Raw genomic sequence first — 20,756 nt, forward strand, 5'->3', positions numbered from 1 at the left:
ATTTTGGGGGAGTTGCACTGAAGCGTTGTCTTTGAGTCCCGCAATCAAATTTCAATTTAAATTTACTGAGGCATTATAGCTCTTTTGTTTCATTTACTCATAAATATATGTAAAGGAAATGCTATAGCAAACCGAATTTTATAAATATGCAAATAAACCCCCTAGTGTCACTGAAGTAAACTGAGATCCCTGAATACTTCTTGCTTTAGAATGTGAAGTTTTGTTTCCCTTGTCCAAGCACTTAGCTATCTCTGAGTGTAGATTTCAAAATAACTTTCTAGTTAGGTGCAACTGAAAATTTTTTTGAGATTTACTCTGCTGCCAAAGTGGGGATGGTTTTGACTAGTAAACAAGGGACTCTCTTACTATATTTGACTGCTGTTATTCAAATAAAGGTATTTTAATTAAAGTTGCGTGGGACACAGTAATGGGGTCAGAAAAGTCTGTGTAGCATTATGCTCCCATTTTCCCATTATCCTTTTCTTTAGCTGAGTTTTTAATGCTTGTGTCTGGGCACATATGAAACAAATCCTAGGCATGCTTGTCAAGAGCAAGTTTACCGTGCCTTGACAAAGGCCACGTATTCAGTCAGGGGCACAAGCTGTTAAAATATCAGTGTTGTAGTTTGGAGAGGAGGGTTGCACAGGAGGATTGGTTAAAAAGGTGGGAAGTTTTTGCTTGGGTTTTTTTGCTGCTCTAAGAAAGAAGGACTTCACATCCGGGAAGGTGGAAGTGCATTCTATGTGTTTGAAGTGTTTATCTTGATTATCATTGTAGGAATAAATCACAATGTGTAGTAGCTATGTGAACACTTATTCATATGTTGAGAGATTTCCTATGTGGGAGGAGACTTGCCACTGAGTTTCCTCACACAAAGCTAAATACACACTTGAATATTTGTAGGACTAAGGTCTAAACCATCTGATTTTTCAGTCTGTTAAAATGTGTTACTTTTGTTTACAATAAGATGAATGGAGAATCTTTTGGCACTAATCTTGGTACAGTGTACCACCTCAGTGTTACCAGTTGTCTCTTCAGTAATCATTACTTGTTATGTTCCAAAAGCATGGAGCTAACAGAAGGATGCCTGAGGAGGTTTTAGCTGATGACAAGGTATAAGCAGATTCATGTTTTTATTCGCTAGCATGTCAGTTTTGTTTTGTTTTGGGTTTTGGTTTGTGTGTTTGTTGGTTTTGGGGTTTTTTTTTGTTTTTTTTTTCTTCCCCCCCTCTGGGATTAGAGTTGTGTTGTTAGAGTACTTGTATTTGCCATTGTACTAGAAGTAGTTGTCATAATGTAAATGAATAATTGGCAATTGATTTTTTTCTGTTTGTTTGTTATTGGCATATTCCTACAGGAGGGACTAATTGATGGTCATTATGTGTGACATGAAGTTAGTTTTTGTTTTCAACTCCCTCCTGCTCCCGCCAAGAGATTTGTTATCTCAGTAGGGATTCTTCTCATCTTGCTTTTAACAGAAAACACTGGAGAACAGAGGAATCTATAATAGGTTTTTGTATCCTTTTATATTTTTGTGCAGAGTTTTATGGAGACTGTATTGCAAAAATGGGCTTTAAAAAAAGTAGGAAATTAAGAAGGACGCAACATTTTTCTAATTTTCTGAATTTGGTGTCTATGTGAAAATGCATTTTGTGAGTCAAACAGCTAGCCAAGGAAATGAAACTTCCGATACCACCATCCTCATTACAGCTTGATGGACATATTTTAAGTAAAATAAAGCTTGGCCAGAGGGTCCTTCTTCCTGGGTTCTGAGCTAAAAATACGCATACCGTTGTCCTTAGCTTGCCAGCAGGTGACCACATGCTGGCCAAGAAGTTCTGGATGGGCTTGCCAGGGCAGGGGAGCCCTGTGCAGCTCAGTGCCATGCCCTGGCTCCACGTGAGTGGGCGTCTGGATGGTGCATGTGGTGTGGTGACACAGAGCCTGGCTGATAATTGCAGCCTGGCTCTGACTCGGTCAGAGCGAGCTGTACTAATGGTGGTAAGGCTCAAGACAAGGTACAGATTCCATGCCTCTGAACCACCTTGTTCTGAATGCTCTGGAAAGCGAGCGATGGAGTGAAACTGTGGCATCTGCCAAAGTGACATCTAGATTTCTTGGTGTAGAAGATTGGAGATAGTATAAAATTACCATCAGCAAGGACTTGGTTGTCCAAAGTCTCAGACTAGTTGAGAAATAGAAAGCTTAAAGAGAAGTCCCGTTTCCTCAGTGAAAACTCCATCCCTAGATGCTGCCAACAGCATGAGAGCTGGCAGCTCTGACAGCCTTTCTGCTACTTGTGTGCTCAGGGCACCTGTCTTTTACTTGAACCTACAGAAATACTCCAATGAGAGAAAGTTTCTTCAATAGAGAGTTGAATTATTATTTGCTGACATGTAGTTAAGTAGGTATAACAGCAACTAGCTCCTGTAATGTGTATTTATAGTGTATATTTTATTATACTGTACAGATGTTTATAAAGTACATTGAGATCCTCAGCTGAAAGCTGCTGTATAAATGCAAGCAATAATTATTGTTACACATATAGAAGAATAAGGACTTCCTGCCAGTAGCCTTTCCTCAAGGGGGAATTTAATTTCTTTATCTGCAGTAATTTTATTGCAGTCTCTCTGGAGATTGGAATGTGCAGTATTTAAAGTTGATTTAAACAAGAGGGAGACTCACTCTGCAATCCACTAAAACCAAAGGGATGTGCTTCTACCTTCTCTTTGCTGGACGCTAAGCTATACACGCATACAGAATAAATCTCTTTCAAATTGTCGGGTGACTTCTGGTTTTCTCTGAATGAGAAGAGATACCTTTTGCCTCCCTATTTAAGGCATTCCCTTTGCACATTTGTCTTGTTTCAGGATGCACTTATTTGCACTTGCTTATCCCTAGTTTAGGGTTACCAGTCTTATTTATGAAGGATGTACTTCACGTGCCAAAGTACGATAACCAAACTTATAATACAGTAGCAGCTTCTTAACAGTAACGACTGCATTTGTGTTAAAGCAGACAGGCTTACAGTCCCAACATCCTAAATGGATGCTCTTAATTCAGATGGTCATGTAAAATAATATGGCTTCAGAAAGGTGTGTCTCAGCCCTCCAAAAGAAGAAAAATGTATTTTCCTAATGTACTGGTGGATGGATGTTTAGAATTGCTGGTACTCAGCCATAGCATGTATTAAGCTCAGTAATTTAATGCAATAATTAAAATTAATTTAGATGAAAGAAATATTTTGTTTAAACTTAGGATATATGTTAGCAAAAGCATAGTTTCTGTCGATACATCTATTTTTGTCCCATAAAAAGATACAGCAATAACACTGCATAGTGTCTTCAGAAGTATTTTAATGTATTAACAGCAGTAGTGAGATGAGAAGCTGTTACAGCTCATTTGAGTGGTTTACCATTGGACAAACAGGCGGCAATTATTGTACTTGGAAGAATTAAGTGGATCATTTGAATGGAAATGCTAGTTCTTCAATGAATTCCCTTTTTACATCAATTGTAGCATATGTCCACATTTTTGCCAACAGTAATGAATTTCCTGAGGTGGTTTCCCTTGTGCTTTTGAATGCAAAGTGTTAAAATCCAGCAGGAGAGACCTGTAGCTGACCTTTCATGCTAAATGTGAAAGGGCTGTTGCAGCCTTTAAAAGGCCTTTGTGCTTCTGGGCCTCGTGGGAAGCTCCAGTTCCCTTCAGACTGGATCAGCTGTTTCAGGTATGAAGCATCAGTTATGCAGAGTAACTTTTTAATATTTTTAATAGTGATGTCTGCCTTCTATGATAAGTTGAATCTGAAAACATCTGTTTGTGCATGCAACACATCTAGCTTTATGGTGCGTTCTGTCCCTTTCCCATCTGTTCAGGAGTAAAAATCACCAATACCTATGATTTGTCTCTATTCAAAGACCTTTTTGTATTTAAAAGCCTGATAACAAAATCAACGCGGGCAGTATAACTGTCCAATAAAAAAATTTCTGCAGCCATTATACAGGCTTCAGCCTTTGATAACACAAGGGTTTCTGCGTAGACCTTTGCATTTGATTAATCCTCATACTTGTATCAAAACACATGTGGTAAGATTTTCAGTTTCTACAGAGAGGTGGTCAAATGTCAGCCTGTGATCTAAATTTAAATGGCAAATCAATGTTCTCTGTATTTTTCAAAGATTACATTTCTGATAGCCTGCTTTATTCTTTCCAGAAATCTCTGATTTCTTGCTTTTCTCTCATCTCTTTGAGAAGGGGCTATGCAGCTTCTAGGTCTGACTGGCATTATGTAGTGCCCAGTTGGTCAGGGAGTGCAGGTGCTGGCGTGCTGCTTTGTATTTGGTCAACGTTAGTAGAACTATCCAGGAGAGAAAGGTGTAAAAATGGGAAAGGGAAGAGTGTGGTGGGATCCTGAAAATTCCCTGGTTAATATGCTGCAGGTGAACTGATCTGGATGCTCATAGTTTACCTGGGCTTAAAGGAAAACTGCTGTTCTATGGAGGAGAAAGCCATTGAGGGTTACAATGCAGAAATCCACCCGTGCAGAGCATAGAAATACATGGAAACCACACCTGCCAGAGGAATTCCCTGCACTGCAAACTGTGCGTTGTTGGGAGAACGTTAGGAAAGTATCGCTCCATGATTGCTCCTGTTTTATACTCTGTCAGAGACAGGCTATGGAGCTTGGCAGAACTTCTTGTCTGGTCTCATCTGGTACAGCTGTTCTTATATCAGCTGAATAATAAAAAAAAGCCAATTTAATTCATGGATTTATTGTACTTGCTATTATATGTACTTGCTATAATAACTATTGCCTAGTTACTGACTTCCTCTATTTCTGAAAAAACCCCCGAAAATGGGGTATAATTGCAGAGGTGTTACTGTGAGCTCTGGAGTGTCTAAAAGCATGCGAGAAGGCAAAGATTTCTTTTTAGTAGAAAGTGTTTGAAGTGAAACTTCGTTAGGAATGAGGTGACTAAATCACAGACATTGTTTGGAAATTGTGAGTTCTAATGTTTGTAGAAAAATGATCTGGCTGATAGCAATTATCTTAGCACTAATTGGGGGAATATGGCAGGCAGAGAGACATAAGGAAATGCGGTAGGTGGAGAGAGATGTTACGTGCTTGGAGAGAGACTGCAAGAACAGAGAAAAAAAATATAAAAGTAGGAAATATACCTTACTAATATAATTTCACATTTGCACTGGGATCCAATAAACAGTTACATTCTAATATTACTGTAGTCATATCTATTTTAACAGACTTTGTTTTATATACTTTCTTGTCTAATCACTCTATCTGAACAGTTAAAAATCACATTGTGAGTGTTTTAGGTTGAAAATCTCAGTGCTTGCTCAAAGTCTAATTCTTCTAGATGATTTGAACAAAATAATGCCCTTTTGGAAGCACAAATAGTAATCTTGCCTCTATTGTTTGAAGGAAGAGAATTTTGTTATTTATTAGCTTAAGAGCTACTTCTGAAGTATGTCCACTTTCAGTTTTCTAAAATACTAGATTGTATTCGAACCCTTCAAGTAGGTTGTTATCTGTAGCGAAGACCAAAAGATGGTATTCAAAATCATTCATTCAGAAAGCTTACAGTGCAGCAGGAGTCTAATCATCAGGGTGTGCGTCTTTGTTTCTCACACCAGTCTTATTATCCCTTACTACTTATGTAAACAATTTGCAGTTGCAAAAATGGGGGCCAACAGCCATTGTAAAATAAAATTAATGAAACCTATGAAACTGAAGTGGTTTATGAAACCTGTTTCAGAGTGCTTATAAGTTATCTTCCAAATCAATGAATCCTCGAAAGTGTGTTTTATTCTGTCTTAAGAAATGAAATAACAAGTGGGAAGTGTTCTGTCCAATTTGCAGTCAAGAGAGACAAACCTACAATAGAGTATCTTTGTATTAGAGATAAGAAATGATCATTTTTGCCTTCTCTTGGAGCTTAAGTATAAGGAAAAATGCCTTGATATTGTTCCTAAAATGTTGGAAAAGGTGAATATATATTTTTTACAAGTGTATAAATACTAAAATAATGAAACTATCCAAGTCTCCTTGACACTTTTCTCACTACTTTAAATATATCACCAAAATAATGCTCAAATAAAACTTACACTGGAAAAAAAAATTGTGAAGTGTAGAGCCTACAGCCATCAAATGAGAAAACTCACAAGCTCAGCGTTTCCTTCCTGATCTCATTGTTTTTTCCCACTGTATTGGGTTTATGTGGCAAAGTTTTGGTAGCTGGGGGGGGTTGCACAGGTGGCTTCTGTGAGAAGCTGCTGGAAGCTTCCCCTATGTCTGACAGAGCCAATGACAGCCGGCTCTAAGACAGACCCACCAGCGGCCAAGGCCGAGCCCATCAGCGATAGGGGCACACAGAAACTGCAGCCGGAGGGAGGAGTGAGAAGTTGTGAGAGAAACAGCCCTGCAGAGCCCCAGGTCAGTGCAGAAGGAGGGGGAGGAGGTGCTCCGGGTGCCGGAGCAGAGATTCCCCTGCAGCCCGTGGTGAAGACCATGGTGAGGCAGGCTGTCCCCCTGCAGTCCAGGGAGGTCCACGGTGGAGCAGATCTCCACCTGCAGCCCTTGGAGGACCCCACGCCGGAGCAGGTGGGTTCCCGAAGGAGGCTGTGACCCCGTGGGAAGCCCGCGCTGGAGCAGGCTCCTGGCAGGACCTGCGGATCTGTGGAGAGAGGACCCCACGCTGGAGCAGGTTTGCTGGCAGGACTTGTGACCCCGTGGGGGACCCACGCTGGAGCAGTCTGTGCCTGAAGGACTGCAGCCCATGGAACGGACCCACGCTGGAGCAGTCTGTGCCTGAAGGACTGCACCCCGTGGAAGGGACCCACGCTGGAGCAGTTTGTGAAGAACTGCAGCCCGTGGAAAGGACCCATGTTGGAGCAGGGGAAGAGTGTGAGGAGTCCTGCCCCTGAAGAGGATGAAGCGGCAGAGATAACATGTGATGAACTGACCATAAACCCCATTCCCTGTCCCCCTGTGCCGCTGAGGGGGGTCAGTAGAGAATCCGGGAGTGAAGTTGTGCCCGGGAAGAAGGGAGGGGTGGAGGGAAGGTGTTTTGAGATTTGGGTTTATTTCTCATTACCTTACTCTGGTTGATTGGTAATAAATTGAGTTAATTTTCCCCAAGTTGAGTCTGTTTTGCCTGTGACGGTAATTGATGAGTGATCTCTCCTGTCCTTATCTCAACCCACAAGCCCTTTGTTATATTTTCTCTCCCCCGTCCAGCTGATGGGGGGGAGTGATAGAACAGCTTTGGTGGGCACCTGGAGTCCAGCCAGGGTCAACCCACCACACCGACTTATTACTTTTTCCCTCTGACAAATGTACAAGTGAAAGGGTTGGTGTAGGTCATTTGAAAATACAGCTTGGTGACGATACTTCAGTCCTCCCAGAATTTACTTGGCGATGGATAAGAATGAAAGGGTGTGAAATTATTTCTTGGTGTATCTTTAGTGTTGCCTTCAGCTCCAGCTTGGTACTTCAGTTTGCTTCCAGCTGTTTTCTACCCAAAGTAAAATGCTTCCTGGCCATGTGCTGCCTCTATTTCTGTCAAGTGGGGTTAGGAACTGGTGTTGAAAAGACAATATAATGCTCTCTACCTTCTGGAAATTCCTTTCTACAATGAACCATCCTTAAAGGCCAGCTGTGCCCGACCACACAGCTGTTTCACAGAAAAAATAATAGCTTAAAGCTGCTTGTGTCAAGGCCAAGAATCAGACCCTGTAAATTTATGAAAGATGAATGCTATGGTAGACTTTGTGAACGTTTTTTTATATAAACAAGATTATAGATAATATAATAAAAATGAATTACTTTTTAAATGACAATAAGCTTTACATATAGGTAGCTAATGCCACGTTTAGTACTATTCTTTTATGTTTGTGTTCCAGTCAACCAGCGCAGTGACCAGCCTAACCTCCAGCAGGAAATGATACATTTCATTATTCCTTATAGTACAATAAAGCTCTTTATTTACAGCAAGCATTAGTTTTGTAGTCGCAACGACAGAATTCATGTGTTAGCAGTGCATCAAGGCTTTCCTTCCCGCCTTGTAGTAGTTATCCCTGAAATTGTCTCGTTCTTCTGTTGTCATACCTGAACATATGGTACATCTGTCAGAGTTAGAAAGGAGACTCTCAGCCACAGAGATTCTCTCTCCAGCCAGGTGTAACAGAAGAGATGCAAAGTTCATAAGAAGTTTGCTTTTCTTCTGAAACTCTAGTGAGTTAGTTCCAATTCCAACCTGCTAATTTCACATGATTGTAGTTGACACTAGAGTATTGTAAACATATCAAATTCTTAAATGGTTTTACAGATCACTTTTTTTGAGAAATGCTCACCTGAGTGCGTTTTGTATAGTGTCATTTTCCTTCTGGAGTGCAGGTGTTACATCATCTTCAAGAAACCGATGTTCTCTAAAGAGAAATTTTCAAATATTGTCTCTGAAATTCTGCATGTTGAGCATGTGCAAATCAGGTGGGCAATTAGATAATTAAAATAGTATTATGTGATTTTTATGGTTGAATATAGGCTATATCCTGAGTAAAAGTAAGTCATTGGAAAACTGAAGGCAGAGGTAGCTGTAGGTTGTGTAGTTACAGCAAAGTGGTCTTTCATTTGTCAGACATTCTAGACAGAAGTGTTTGTGATTGAGTTTGAATTGCTATGCTTTTCCTAGAAAGTATGAAACAAATGGGCACAAGGAATTAATTAGTAATAGTTCAGGATAACACTTTAATGTTAGAATCTGAACTTTTTAATAAAAAGTCACTGTTAAGACTACAAGAGACAGAAAGCACATGTTTTTTAACAGACAAAAGCATTTGCAGAATCCTTTATTTTTGTTAAATTCTATGTGAATTTTATAAGACTCCTTTTAGTGTTGAAGAAAATGGAGGATTAACTGTCCTAAATTATAGGAAGTGAAAAGAGATTCATAACTGTTTCTGTGAGTATTTCTGTTTCAGCTGCCATGGAACAAAGCTCAATTTTTCTTTTATGTTGCATGGATTTGTGATCTACTAAATGGAGGAAAAAAAGTGAGGGCATCAAACTCACTTTCTTATGTGATATGTCAGATAAAATAAAACTAAGCCTAATTCATTATGATTTATAAACAGATGCTCCTGCATATGTGCATGTGTTTGTGTATTTATGTACTGATACATTTTAAGAAAAGATTGCCCTCTTGGTAATGATTCCAAATAATTATTTGTGAAAAAAGATCCCAACGTGCAGGCACCTAAAATTGTTAGTCACTTCTGAAAAGACTGCTCTTCAGTTCCCACTTCCACCTTTGAATTCCCACCAAGCCTTCTCCTCCTCCCCAGTGTCATGTAGGACCAGGCACCTCAGTGTTCAGGAAGATACAGTCATACAGATCTTTCTAATTGCCAACACTGAATAAATTCACATTCACTTATATCTGTGAAAAACTGACAGATTGTGCTTGTACATTTGAGCTTGGACAGTCTCTTCCATTTCAAATTTTGCTTTGTTCTCAAGCTGGAAAAAGGTCTGAGTCCTTTCTATTTTTCAAACTGGGAAATAGCCTGTTTTTCTCAGGGGAAAAATTTGTAAGGGAATGCAAAATGGTCTTCCAAGTCCAAATAGTCTTACCATCGGCATCAAGTATTTTGCACTGATCTACAACAATATTTCTAACCAGTAATTCAGCAGGTCAGCTGAAAACATAAGGCAAAAAAACCTGGCACAATATCAGCACAGTTAATCTTTTGTAAACAGCTTTCCTTTGTGCAGTGATAACTTAGATGCTTGCACAAAAAGACAAGTCGTTACTGAACTATAAAAAAGGGAATTTTCTTACTGCTTGTCAAGCAATGCAGTAATTTTGAAAGACTAAACATCAGTAGAAGAAAAATCTTTGTGTTTCATGTATCACAGATCCATAAAGTGAGCATAGGTATAGTAATGAATGCTAGTTTACTGAATTTAAATTAGCAAAATCCAAACTTAGCTTGACAACTTTAATAAAATACTTTAACCTGTAAACAATAGTTGTTTGTCGCTGTCATTATTTCAGCACACCTGCAATATTTAGCAGTTATACAAGTGCTGAAGTCTTCTGGCATTTTCCAGAAATGCTTGCATAACAATAAACCCCTTCTTTTCCTCAGTGAGTCATGATTTTAGACAGTAAGCAAGTCTAGCAGGTATTTGACCGTGTGATAAAACTGGTATAGACTTGCCTAAGTCACCAGCAAAACCCTCATGAGTGCACCTTTCCTGATGATGGGGTTGGCTGGAGTGATGATCACATCAACTAAACTGGAGTTAAAAAGGCAGTAAAGAGCCTGCTGTGATTTCTGTTCCTTTTGGATGTTTCTCTGCAATTCAGCTGTTTTCTGAAGCTGAATTAATCACATTAACAAGCATTCCCATGTTTGGATAGAAGTACAAAGCTACTCAAGGTGATTTTCAGTGCTTTTCTTTTGGATCTAATGTTTGCTAGTTACCTTGGTGACCTTAATATATTGCACTTGCACGTGAGCTAAATTCTTTAACTGGTGTATCCTCGCAAGATGTTACTTATGTGAGGTTTCATACAGTGTTTTTTAGGGGGTGAAGTTCACATCTGTGTTCTATGGCCATGCAACACCAAGTTCAGTGGTGGTCTAAGAGCCCAGTCAGATGGGACAGCAAGGAATGCTACGGACTTAAATCAGACTGGTTTTCAGTCCTCTGTCTTTAGAGGTGTCTGTGGTTTGATACTTAGAATTTCATCAGAAGATTGTTACTTCCAGGATTTTAAAAAAACCCCAAACCCACTAGCTGTTATAGTCTAGTAAGCTGAAATTTGATGGTAAAAGCGTGAGAAATGAACGTGAGAAAAGAGGGTTAAATACCTTTTTATTCAAGACAAGTTATATGTGTTTCACGTAAAACTAAGGGCTCCTAATCACATGGTACATCTGTGGTCAGGTCACTGTTAATTTTGAGAGCAACCTGGTTCAATATAAGCTTTGACCTTTTTCTTGGTCTAAATTTCACTACAAAATAAAACCTCAGACATTTATTATAGAAAAATGCTGAGAGTCATGAAGACAGAATACAGTTTGAACAAGCAGATTTCAGCATGAATGTAATACGAAATGTGTGTTTCTCCATGTGAATGTCCTAACAAATGTGGTTAGGAGAATATATTTTTTTTTCAATCAGCCTGAATTCGAGGGACAGAGCTCAAAGGAACAGGTTTTGAAGGGGCTTGTTTGCATGATTTCCCATACTGAAAGCCAATTTTTTTACGCTATAATATATCCTAATAGTTTGGGGCTTTGTGTGCTCTTTCATAGGGTTACAGGTTAATGGCAAACCTCTGGTTAGGTAAGTTATTTACAGGAGAGGAAGAGGAGAAAAAAGGGGTCAAAAGGACGTTTGTGTGTATTCTGGATATTGTAGTTTTTTCTTGGAAAAAGCAGGCATGATCTTAGGTGAGACAGGTTGTGGTAGGAGGAGCGAAGTCAAGGGGTGAGTGATTTATCCCCTTGCTTATTCATCTGTTACTGGATTTCTGCTTTTGACCTGTGGTATTTGTTGGGGTGGGACTGTCTTTTTGTTTGTGCAGTGCTAAGCCCTGTGGCCTTGAGCTTCTGGGGAGGTATGCACAGCCACCCAGATACATGAACTGGCTCTTCCGAAGAGTCGTTCAGAGACCTCCAGGGAAAAGTAATGGAGTTTCCCTGTTGGCCTTGTCTCTGAAAGGGAGCTCTGGAAGATGGCCATGTGGAATACTCTTCTTCTGACAGCACTGCAGGAGAGACAATAGAAAAGTCTTTTTCCACCTAATTAGTGATGGTTGCCTAACTGGCGAAGGTTGACGCAGTGGTTTTTTTTTTCTTTTCTTTTTTTTTTTTTTCCCCCCTCCTGTGTTACAGATATACGCGGACTGCAGGGATTTCTCGATCAGGCCTCAAGACTGGGACTTGATGTATCATTGCAAAAAGTGGACAGGAACATCAGCAGAGTCTTTGCCAACCTTTTCACTACCATGAAAACAGAAGAGCTGAACCGCTATCGGGACACACTGCGAAGGGCTATCTTACTTCTAAGCCCACGGGGAGCCCAGACTTTTATTAATGAGGTCAGTGCACGGTTGTTTTTATCATCAACATTTCAGGAACATATATGGTGATTTATGTGATACCTTGCCACGCTTTCTGAAGGGGTAGATTTTGACAATGCTGCTTGGTAAATGTCAAATAAGATCGTCAGACTCTAGTGCCAGAGAACTGAAGTATCAGGTACTCCATGTAATGCATACTTTGTGGTTAATGCAAATGGGATAGCATGGGCCAGATGGGCACATTCAATATAACATACAGCTCTATGGGGCAATTTTTTTTTTCTGGTTGTCTTCCATACCAATGCTTTTGACCTGGATTTCAACCACTGTCAACAAGTGACCAGAAAATCTAGTATAGTCTATTAGAAATGAAATATAATGTGTCTGAGAGAGTTGTCTTTACTGCGGAAATCTCCAAAGTCATGCTAAAAGGGCACGTTGTTGATGTTTGAAAGCTGAATCGCAGAGTTTTTTATCAAGTATGATGTAGGAATTATATGTTTGTCTTTTTTTCTTAATGGTTTCTTGAAATCAGCGAGGCTAATTAGGACATGGAGGGAGCTGTTGAGCAAACTTGTAATTAATGTTGTGCTGTAGGCTAATTTTTGGCATTAATTAGTTTTATCCAGCTTTTTTAATATTAAATAATGAATTATTTTACAGTGCTTTATACGTCAGAGTTGAGGATGAGAGTTGGATGCTCAGTATAACTTTATGTGTGTTCGTTAGCTACGAATCTGGCAACAAAGTAGTTTTTTAAAATTTTTTTTTAACTAACCAGGGATAAGACTGAGCCAAGAAATTAAAATGTGGATGAGACCTGTTTCCAGTTATCAGTTTTGCTGCATCAAAGCCTGCTAAATTAAAAAAAAAAAAAAAAAATCAACTTAAATTAGCTCACTAATTTTTTTATCATCCCAGCAAAAGTAAATTCTCCACATTTATCTTCATTGGGGATTTTTAAATTAATAGGGTAAATTTTATCATAAATAAATGAGGCATATGGGTAGCTTGGGAAAGACTAAGCACAGGGACAAATCCTACTCGTGTTTGCGCATATACAGGGATTTTCAGTAGAGGAATGAGGGAGTACTTGCCTTCAGAGTGTAGTAAGCTATACGCAACTGGGTCAGTGGTTTTATTTGCTTCATAGTAGGCCTCCAGCAAAAATACACATTGGTTAGTTTTCCAGTGATTCCTAACAAAGTGTCCAAACCAGGTATTAAAAAGAAACCAACATGTGTGTTTTACTCAGACCCACGCTGGGTAGAAAGTCTGTCCCCTTTCAGTGCACAAGGCTCCAGAAATGTTCGTAAGAGTTACATGCATTCACTGTCAGGACCCTGCAGGTCTCTCGAGTGTAGGGGCTAGTGTATTTAACTGTTTTACTACTTACTTCACCTTAAAGCAGTGGGTATTATAGGCATTAAAGCTAATGATCTTGATATATTTCCAGATCCCTGAAGGAGTTTAACTGTGGGCAGAAATGAAAAGTAATTTATTTGGCAATCTTCCTATATTGAATCTTGATTGATTCAAAAAAGCTTTATAAAAGAAAATTTAAATCTTAGAAAGGAACTCTCAAAAGGCTTGAGATGCGAGGTGCACGGCGTAGGAAAGAATCCTTTGCTAGCGGAGGCTGGGCTTACCATTTGTAGAGAGTTACAATAACGGTGATTCCTCAATATCTCTGTCAATAAGTGCAACTAATTATCTACAACACAATTTTGGAGAGTCTAGAATAACAACTTTCAGCTTAAATGAAATACATATTCTTACATAATTTACAGAAATACATCATTCACAACGTGCAGCAGTAAGTGCCTTCAATGGGTTTACATATTTCCAGTTAGTAAATATTTCATGCTGTAGGTACTATATACCTATATACTGACCAGTATTGTTACCAGTGTGGCTCTGCATCTTGGAAGTTGTTTGAGGTTTTGAAACAATTTCCCTTTTCTGTTTTGGCAAAAAATTCTAGGTCTCTCAAAAAATGTAAGTAGTAACCTGAGAAGAAAATTCAAAGACTTTATTTTTAAATGCTGGGTATACTTATTTTCATCTTTTCTATTTTAGCTCAAGTTACAAATAAGAACTTAAGAACAAAGAGAAGAAATTGGATTTAAAGCTTTTTTCCCATAAATTTCTGGAAATGGAAAATTCCACATCAAAAAGAGGTTCCTTGTTAAGATTTTCAGTTTTGCTGAGTTGATATTTTGTAGCAGGGGGAAAATGACTGAAAAACTTCAACTAGATCTTATTAATGTCTATTGGCTAATAACATATCTTCATAAAAAAACAGGTGTTGCACGCAAACCCTCCCGGGGAGTGCAGAACAAAAATAAGAGGCTTTCTTGGACAAATGGTTTTAACAAATTTTTCTTAGCACAAGTCATAGACATCAGCCATTGGAAGCTGGCACAAGATTTATTTTGCCTGTTTTGATATTGCAAGTGATACATTTTTCCTGCTAAAAATATGGATCCAGATTTCAGCCTCACTTATCATCTCTTGGGTGGGCCAGAGAGATCTCGTCTGACTTTGGATGCACAGAGTTAGGAGACTGTGACATCTCATATGTGAAAAACTTTCTAAATCCTAGAAGACCTCAATTTTAGGATTATTTCATTAATTTTTGTTTAGGCATCATTTTCACTTTACTGGCTTAGCATCCTCAATGCATGTTTCTGTCGTGTCAAGCTTACTGCAGCAGAATTTACTGACATTTCATAAGTTTTCAAGGTTTAATATTGTGCTCTAAAACTGCTCTGACTGTAAGAATAGAGAGAGGAAGAGAGGGTAAAAAAAATCTTTTCAATGGTATAGGTATAAACATGGAATCAGCCTTTATTCAGAAAACAGAAGGTAAATGCACTTATAAAATGTTACCTATCCTAGGTTTTGCATTAAAAGGTCACTTTGGGATTAAAGCAAACCTAATCTAAAGAAAGTGTGTCCCTCCTTAGTCATTTTGAGAAAAATATTCCCTTCTCCACCTGCAAAAATCCCTGATATATTTGGCCAGGTGCCATAGTTCAGTTTATATGCAAAAGCAGTCTCAATTGTAACAGGTATGCGTGTAACAGCAAAAATGATTTGATGTTTTGAAGACTATGTGATCTCCTTGCAAGGCAGTATATAGGAAGAAAAGAAGAAAAACTAGTAATTTAGAAATGGGAAGGAGATTTATTACTTTCAGCTATTCTGTTAGTCTCCTTGGCATAGACACAGGATCTGAGACTCAAAAGGCTCCCTCTTTGCGACAGCCAGATTTCACCTGCCTCTTCCACTTACCAATGGATACATTTTTTTGGTTTCAAGTAGAGGTATATTTGTATGAGTTGCTTTTGTCATCAAGGGCTCTACACTACACAGTGACACGTGGAAAACGGTTCAAAGAGAGGTGACAAAAATGATAAAAGGATAGGAGAGCATGACCTATGAAGACAGGTCTCAGGAACGCGCTATGTACAGCCTGCCTAAGGGAATAGAACTGAAATACTTGAGAAGAAACATGAGGAGGAGCAGGAGGAGGAATTATTTAGGGTGATTATGGGTGATCTAACAGGAAGCAATAACCCAAAGCTGAACAGGGAATGCTTTCTAACCCGGAGGTCAGTTAGACAATGTGAGCGCTTGGTGAGAGAGGTCAGTGAGGCATCGTTCTTCAGGGTGCTCAAGAGTTGCTAGCTAAAACACTTTGGTAACTTAGTCTAGCAGTCTTTCCTGAACTAGTTTGAAGGATGTTCTAGATGACCCAGGGGTCCTTCTGAAGACATGTCAGGAAACATTTGTTGTGTGAATAAATTCAGTCTTTGTACATTTTGTATACAACATATTTGAAGAGGAGGAAAGAGATCTCGTAGTTTAGTGCTTCTCAGTTTCCTATTGCAGACATGCAGTAACTATTAGCTGTGGAGGGTTTGTTATTTTCTTCTTCAAAGAACACATACGGTTTGTTTGGGATATGTATTTTAATGAGATTTTTCTTTAAAACCGTAGGTGATATCTGTTGCTTTATAGGCATCAATCATCCTACTTTCCAGTATTATTACCTTTACTTTTGAAAACCAGTAAAATGGAGGCTGTAACGCAGTTGCATGTGGTTATTGATTTGAGAAGAGAAGGAATTCTTCGCTTTACAAACCCTTTAACTCAGCATTACTTGTTTTTTGGCAGCTTCACTGAAGTGAAAAATGTTTCTGTTTAGGTGCATCTTTGAAAATGATATCATTACTTGTGAGTCTATCTTGCCTGTAAGCTAGTAAGCTAACTGCAATAGGTTGCTAGTATATATGCATATCACTGCAGCATACCAGCTGAAAGCAGAACTCTGCATGCCTAGTATAGTAAACAAGTTAAAAAAAAAGAATAAGAGAGCAGATTAATTGCATTAAAAATTAATGATAAAACACTGTATCATTGCAGCAGAGTTATCTGAATCACTGCAATGCCAATCTGAGCTGAAGCTATAAACTTCCAGACTAATACTAAGTTTGTTAACCAGTTCTAATTTGTCTCTGCCCTGTTTATCTAGTCACCTCTGTGTCCCCACTGGAAAGCAAAGACTGTTCTCTGTTTCTCCTTTACCGTAGTTCATGTCAAATGTTCTGACTGGTCCTTTAAAAACAAAAATAGATACTCTGCTTTTGGTTTAGGCTTTTGGGATCATTTCACGCTGATTTCTGGCCTGCCTTCATTCCTGGTCGTTGAGGATGCTGAGTACCTGACTCCCAGAGCACTCCCAGTTGGCGCTTGTTTGTGAACAATGCTCCAGACTTCTCTTTTTCCTTCTACAGTTGGTGACATGCTATTACTTGACTGGAGCTGCAGGAATTATTTATACCATCTTGAACAGTCTGCACCCACAAGCAATTGTATGAAATAGTTTTTCACAGGAAGCAGAGACCTTTACTTTTCAGAATTTAACAGGAAAAAAAAACTTAATACTAATTTTCTGCTACTTGGCATTTCATTTTGGCATACATCTTTTTTATTTATGTTGCAAATGTTCAGCATATTAGTCTGTGTCTCTGTTTTATATACAGTATATAAACATCTTGAAATATTGGTGAATAATTTTGGGAAAAAAATATTAAGCGTCTTCTGTTTTTAGAAGGCAGTTTCTGTGTTTAAAGAGCTGGTAGTGATTTGTGAGTGCTGGTAACAGAACTATAGAAATAATACATTCTTCTTTCAATAGTTCAAGTTAAATTACACCCACCTTATTTTTTCTAAATCCTCTTCTGATTTTCTATTTCTTCCTCTGAGCTAAAATCTTGTCTGCTGTTGTTGACACTTGCAATACAGTAAGACTCATTGCGCTTAAAGAGAATAAAAATTGTAATTAAAACCCATGCAAACCTCATTAAACTGCTAAAACCTAAGTGAAAACAAAGCCTCCCATTTTGGGATAAATTGGCTTAGAAGCAGGTTTCTTTCCACTGGGCCAAAAAAACCCCAAGACGCAAACCCTCCCCCCATATTTTGTTTCACTATGATTAGTCCAAGCTATGGGGTCGCTGTGAGAATATGTTTGGAACAATCATTTACATATGTCGTTATAGATTTGTAGGCACTGTGAAGGGTGTGTGTGGGGAAATCATAGTTTGGTGAATAAATGACTTCAAGAATTGCTTACATAGCTTCATGTAAATGACATTGCTTTTACTACTGCAGGTACGTTTAAGAGACAATAATTTTAGAAATCTTTTTTTTTTTGACTCCACTCATACTGTTGCATCAGATTTTGAACCTGAATGTTGAAATCATGAGAAACATGAGGCTTGAATCTAATTTTTTACATCTCCAACAATAACTGATAGCAGTTTTGTGGGACTTTGTGGGTCGGTTGAGAAAAAAATTATGAAAATTGAATACATTAGCATGAGTTACACAAAGTCCTTATGAGTCTAGAAACTGCTTTACTAGCAGTCTTACTAAGTCCCTTAGTGTCAGTAATATTTCTGGTCAGAAGGAACTAGGTTTTTCAGCTCATATTTTGAATCTGATGACTGAGCATGCATTTATAGGGGATCATTTATTTTAAAATGTCATTAAATCTGTAAGTATAAGAACTGGGCGTTCCTCTTGCTCCAATTGCTTGCTCCTCAGTGTACTTTTGGATCCGTGTTTCATTGCAGGTGTTTAGTTGCTAAAACATGACTCAATTCCTGAAAATTTTGCTGCTGTCCACAAGTAAGAATGTCAGGTCTAAAGGAAACTGTGCCAAATATCTGGCTGACAAAATTGTTGAAATATTTTAAATTAACTTTTGTCTCGTGAGCTTCATTAATTTTCTTTTTTTTTTTTGGTTGTTATTTTTCATTCATTAATTTTCTTTTTTTCATCCTCTTTGTTAATTTTCTCATCTATTATATTTTTATCTTTCTTCAATCTCACTGTTAAATATGGAAGCTGCACAGCACGGTGCAAAGTAAGCCTGTTCACATGGGAGGGCCCTGGAAAAGCTGACATGTCTGTCCAGCGGAAGGCAACGGGATGCAGAGGCTGATGTTCATGTCCTGGAAGCAGGAGCTGGTGTTACCGTAGCACCGTGTTGGGGTTCATCGGTTTCTCCTTCCAGGGTAACCCCAGGTTAACTCAGTCAGTTCCAGAAGTAGCTCTCTGCACAGATTTAACCTCAAGATTGGGGGGGATTCTAGCTGTCAGGAGGGGTTGTACTTATGGGCGGTTTTTTTAAGGAAGAGGAACTATTAATGACTTGGAAACACAGAAGTGTTGTATTGGGCCACATGCAGTTCACCCTCTTTAGTACTGTCTTTAATAGCACCCAGTGTCGGCTTTTGCAAGAGCTGTGACAGAACAACTCTCTAGCGAGCACTGAAAACCCAAGGCTACCAAAAACTAACCCCACCTCCACCTACTCCTTCATGGCTGTTTTTTCCAAATTATTTTACTTCAGATTGCTTGACTGGCTCCTGGAATACTGTGCAATTTAAAGATAAAAAAATATATATATTACATATATATGTATTTTTAATGTAGTGGAAAGTTAGATTAAATACTCTGACATATCTGTGGTCGTTATAATACATAAATATATGCAAAATGTTTCTCTGAAATACTGCAAATCTGCAGATGACTTTATCATTCCCAGCAAGGATAATTTTCTGCAATTTAGGTATAATTTACCAGAAAGCAGAGATTGCTAATTAATTATGGATGATTAATTTTAAAATATGCTCCTGCATTTGCATTTCATCACTATACCAGTGTTTGCCCATTGTAAGACAGTAGCAGAAGCAGTACAGGTACATGAGAAAATGTGTTTGCCTTATAAAAATCAGAAAAAAGTAATGGCCATACAAAAGCTATTTGCCATCTTCCAGTTTTACTTTTTCATATAAATTCAGTGTATTGTTCAGGTTACTATGCTAGGGCAGCTTGACTTTGAAGATTACAAAATACATACTGCAATTATTTTATATTCAATTTTTGAACCTTCAACACCAGTGTGTACACACCATAGTTACACGTTGACTTTTTCTGTGGACACATCTGCAAGCTTCTCTAAGCACAAGGATTGAGTTGGAGTGCAGGGCTCTGCACAGTCAGTCAATCATCTCTCCCCTAAAATGCATTTCTAGACCTGGTGTTCTGGATTAAGAAAATCACTGACTCATTTCATCAGTTGTTTCGGAGGTTATAGAAGGCGGCCATTTATCCTTAGAAGGGATGAGTAATAATTGCTGATAATAATTTGCACCTGCTTTGCATCTTTTCACAGGAGGTTTTTAATCACTTTTAGGAGGTGAAATAAAATTATATTTACCCAAGATTATTTTTAGTTTCAAACTAATTTGGAAAATGATTTAAGCCTTCACTAATTGCTTGAAGCATACAGTATAGTGCTGTCTGTGTGTGAGAGAAAAGCTTGGGGAACATTTACCGTGGTTTGAGAAGATTAATCCCAAGCAAGGTGTCCTAGGACTGATGCTCTGTTTCTCTTCAAGTTATTTCTATGTTGGCCAGGCAGCGCACAGCCTAGGTGCAAGGGTTAATGTTGTTGATGCAGCACTGCCCAGTGTGTAGGTGTTGTGGTTTAACCCAAGCCGACAACTAAGCACCGCACGGCCACTTGCTCACACCTCCCTCCCTACCCCACCCTCGGTGGGATGGGGAGGAGAATCGGGAAAAAAGTAATACTTGTAGGTTGAGATAAGAACAGTTTAATAATTGAAATAAAATATAATGATAATAATAATAGTAATTTTAATGACAAGGTAGATAACAAAGAGGGAGAGAAATAAAACCCAGGAAAAGACAAGTGATGCACAATGCAATTGCTCACCACCCGCTGACTGATGCCTGAGCAGCGATCCACCCCTCCCAGCCAGCTCCCCCCAGTTTATATACTGAGCATGACGTTCTATGGTACGGAATATCCCTTTGGCTAGTTCGGGTCAGCTGTCCTGGCCATACTCCCTCCCAGCTTCTTGTACACCTCCTCGCTGGCAGAGCATGGGAAACTGAACAATCCTTCACTTAGGATAAGCGCTACTTAGCAACAGCTAAAACATCAGTGTGTTATTAACATTATTCTCACACTAAATCCAAAACACACTGTACCAGCTACTAGGAAGAAAATTAACTCTATCCCAGCCAAAACTGGGAC

General features: G+C 38.8%; 1 protein-coding gene across 1 annotated transcript in view; it reads left to right on the forward strand.

Moving 5' to 3' along the window:
- The window catches only part of GRID1 (glutamate receptor, ionotropic, delta 1), a 554,546-nt gene that overhangs the window by 297,978 nt on the left and 235,812 nt on the right, over nucleotides 1-20,756 (forward strand). Inside the window, exon 4 of the mRNA XM_010567883.1 lies at nucleotides 11,928-12,133. Within this exon, the coding sequence (XP_010566185.1) occupies nucleotides 11,928-12,133 (206 nt within the window). The remainder of the gene's footprint in view (nucleotides 1-11,927; nucleotides 12,134-20,756) is intronic.

Source organism: Haliaeetus leucocephalus, unplaced genomic scaffold (genome assembly GCF_000737465.1).
Source record: "Haliaeetus leucocephalus isolate CR32 unplaced genomic scaffold, Haliaeetus_leucocephalus-4.0 Scaffold229, whole genome shotgun sequence".
NCBI lineage: Eukaryota > Metazoa > Chordata > Aves > Accipitriformes > Accipitridae > Haliaeetus > Haliaeetus leucocephalus.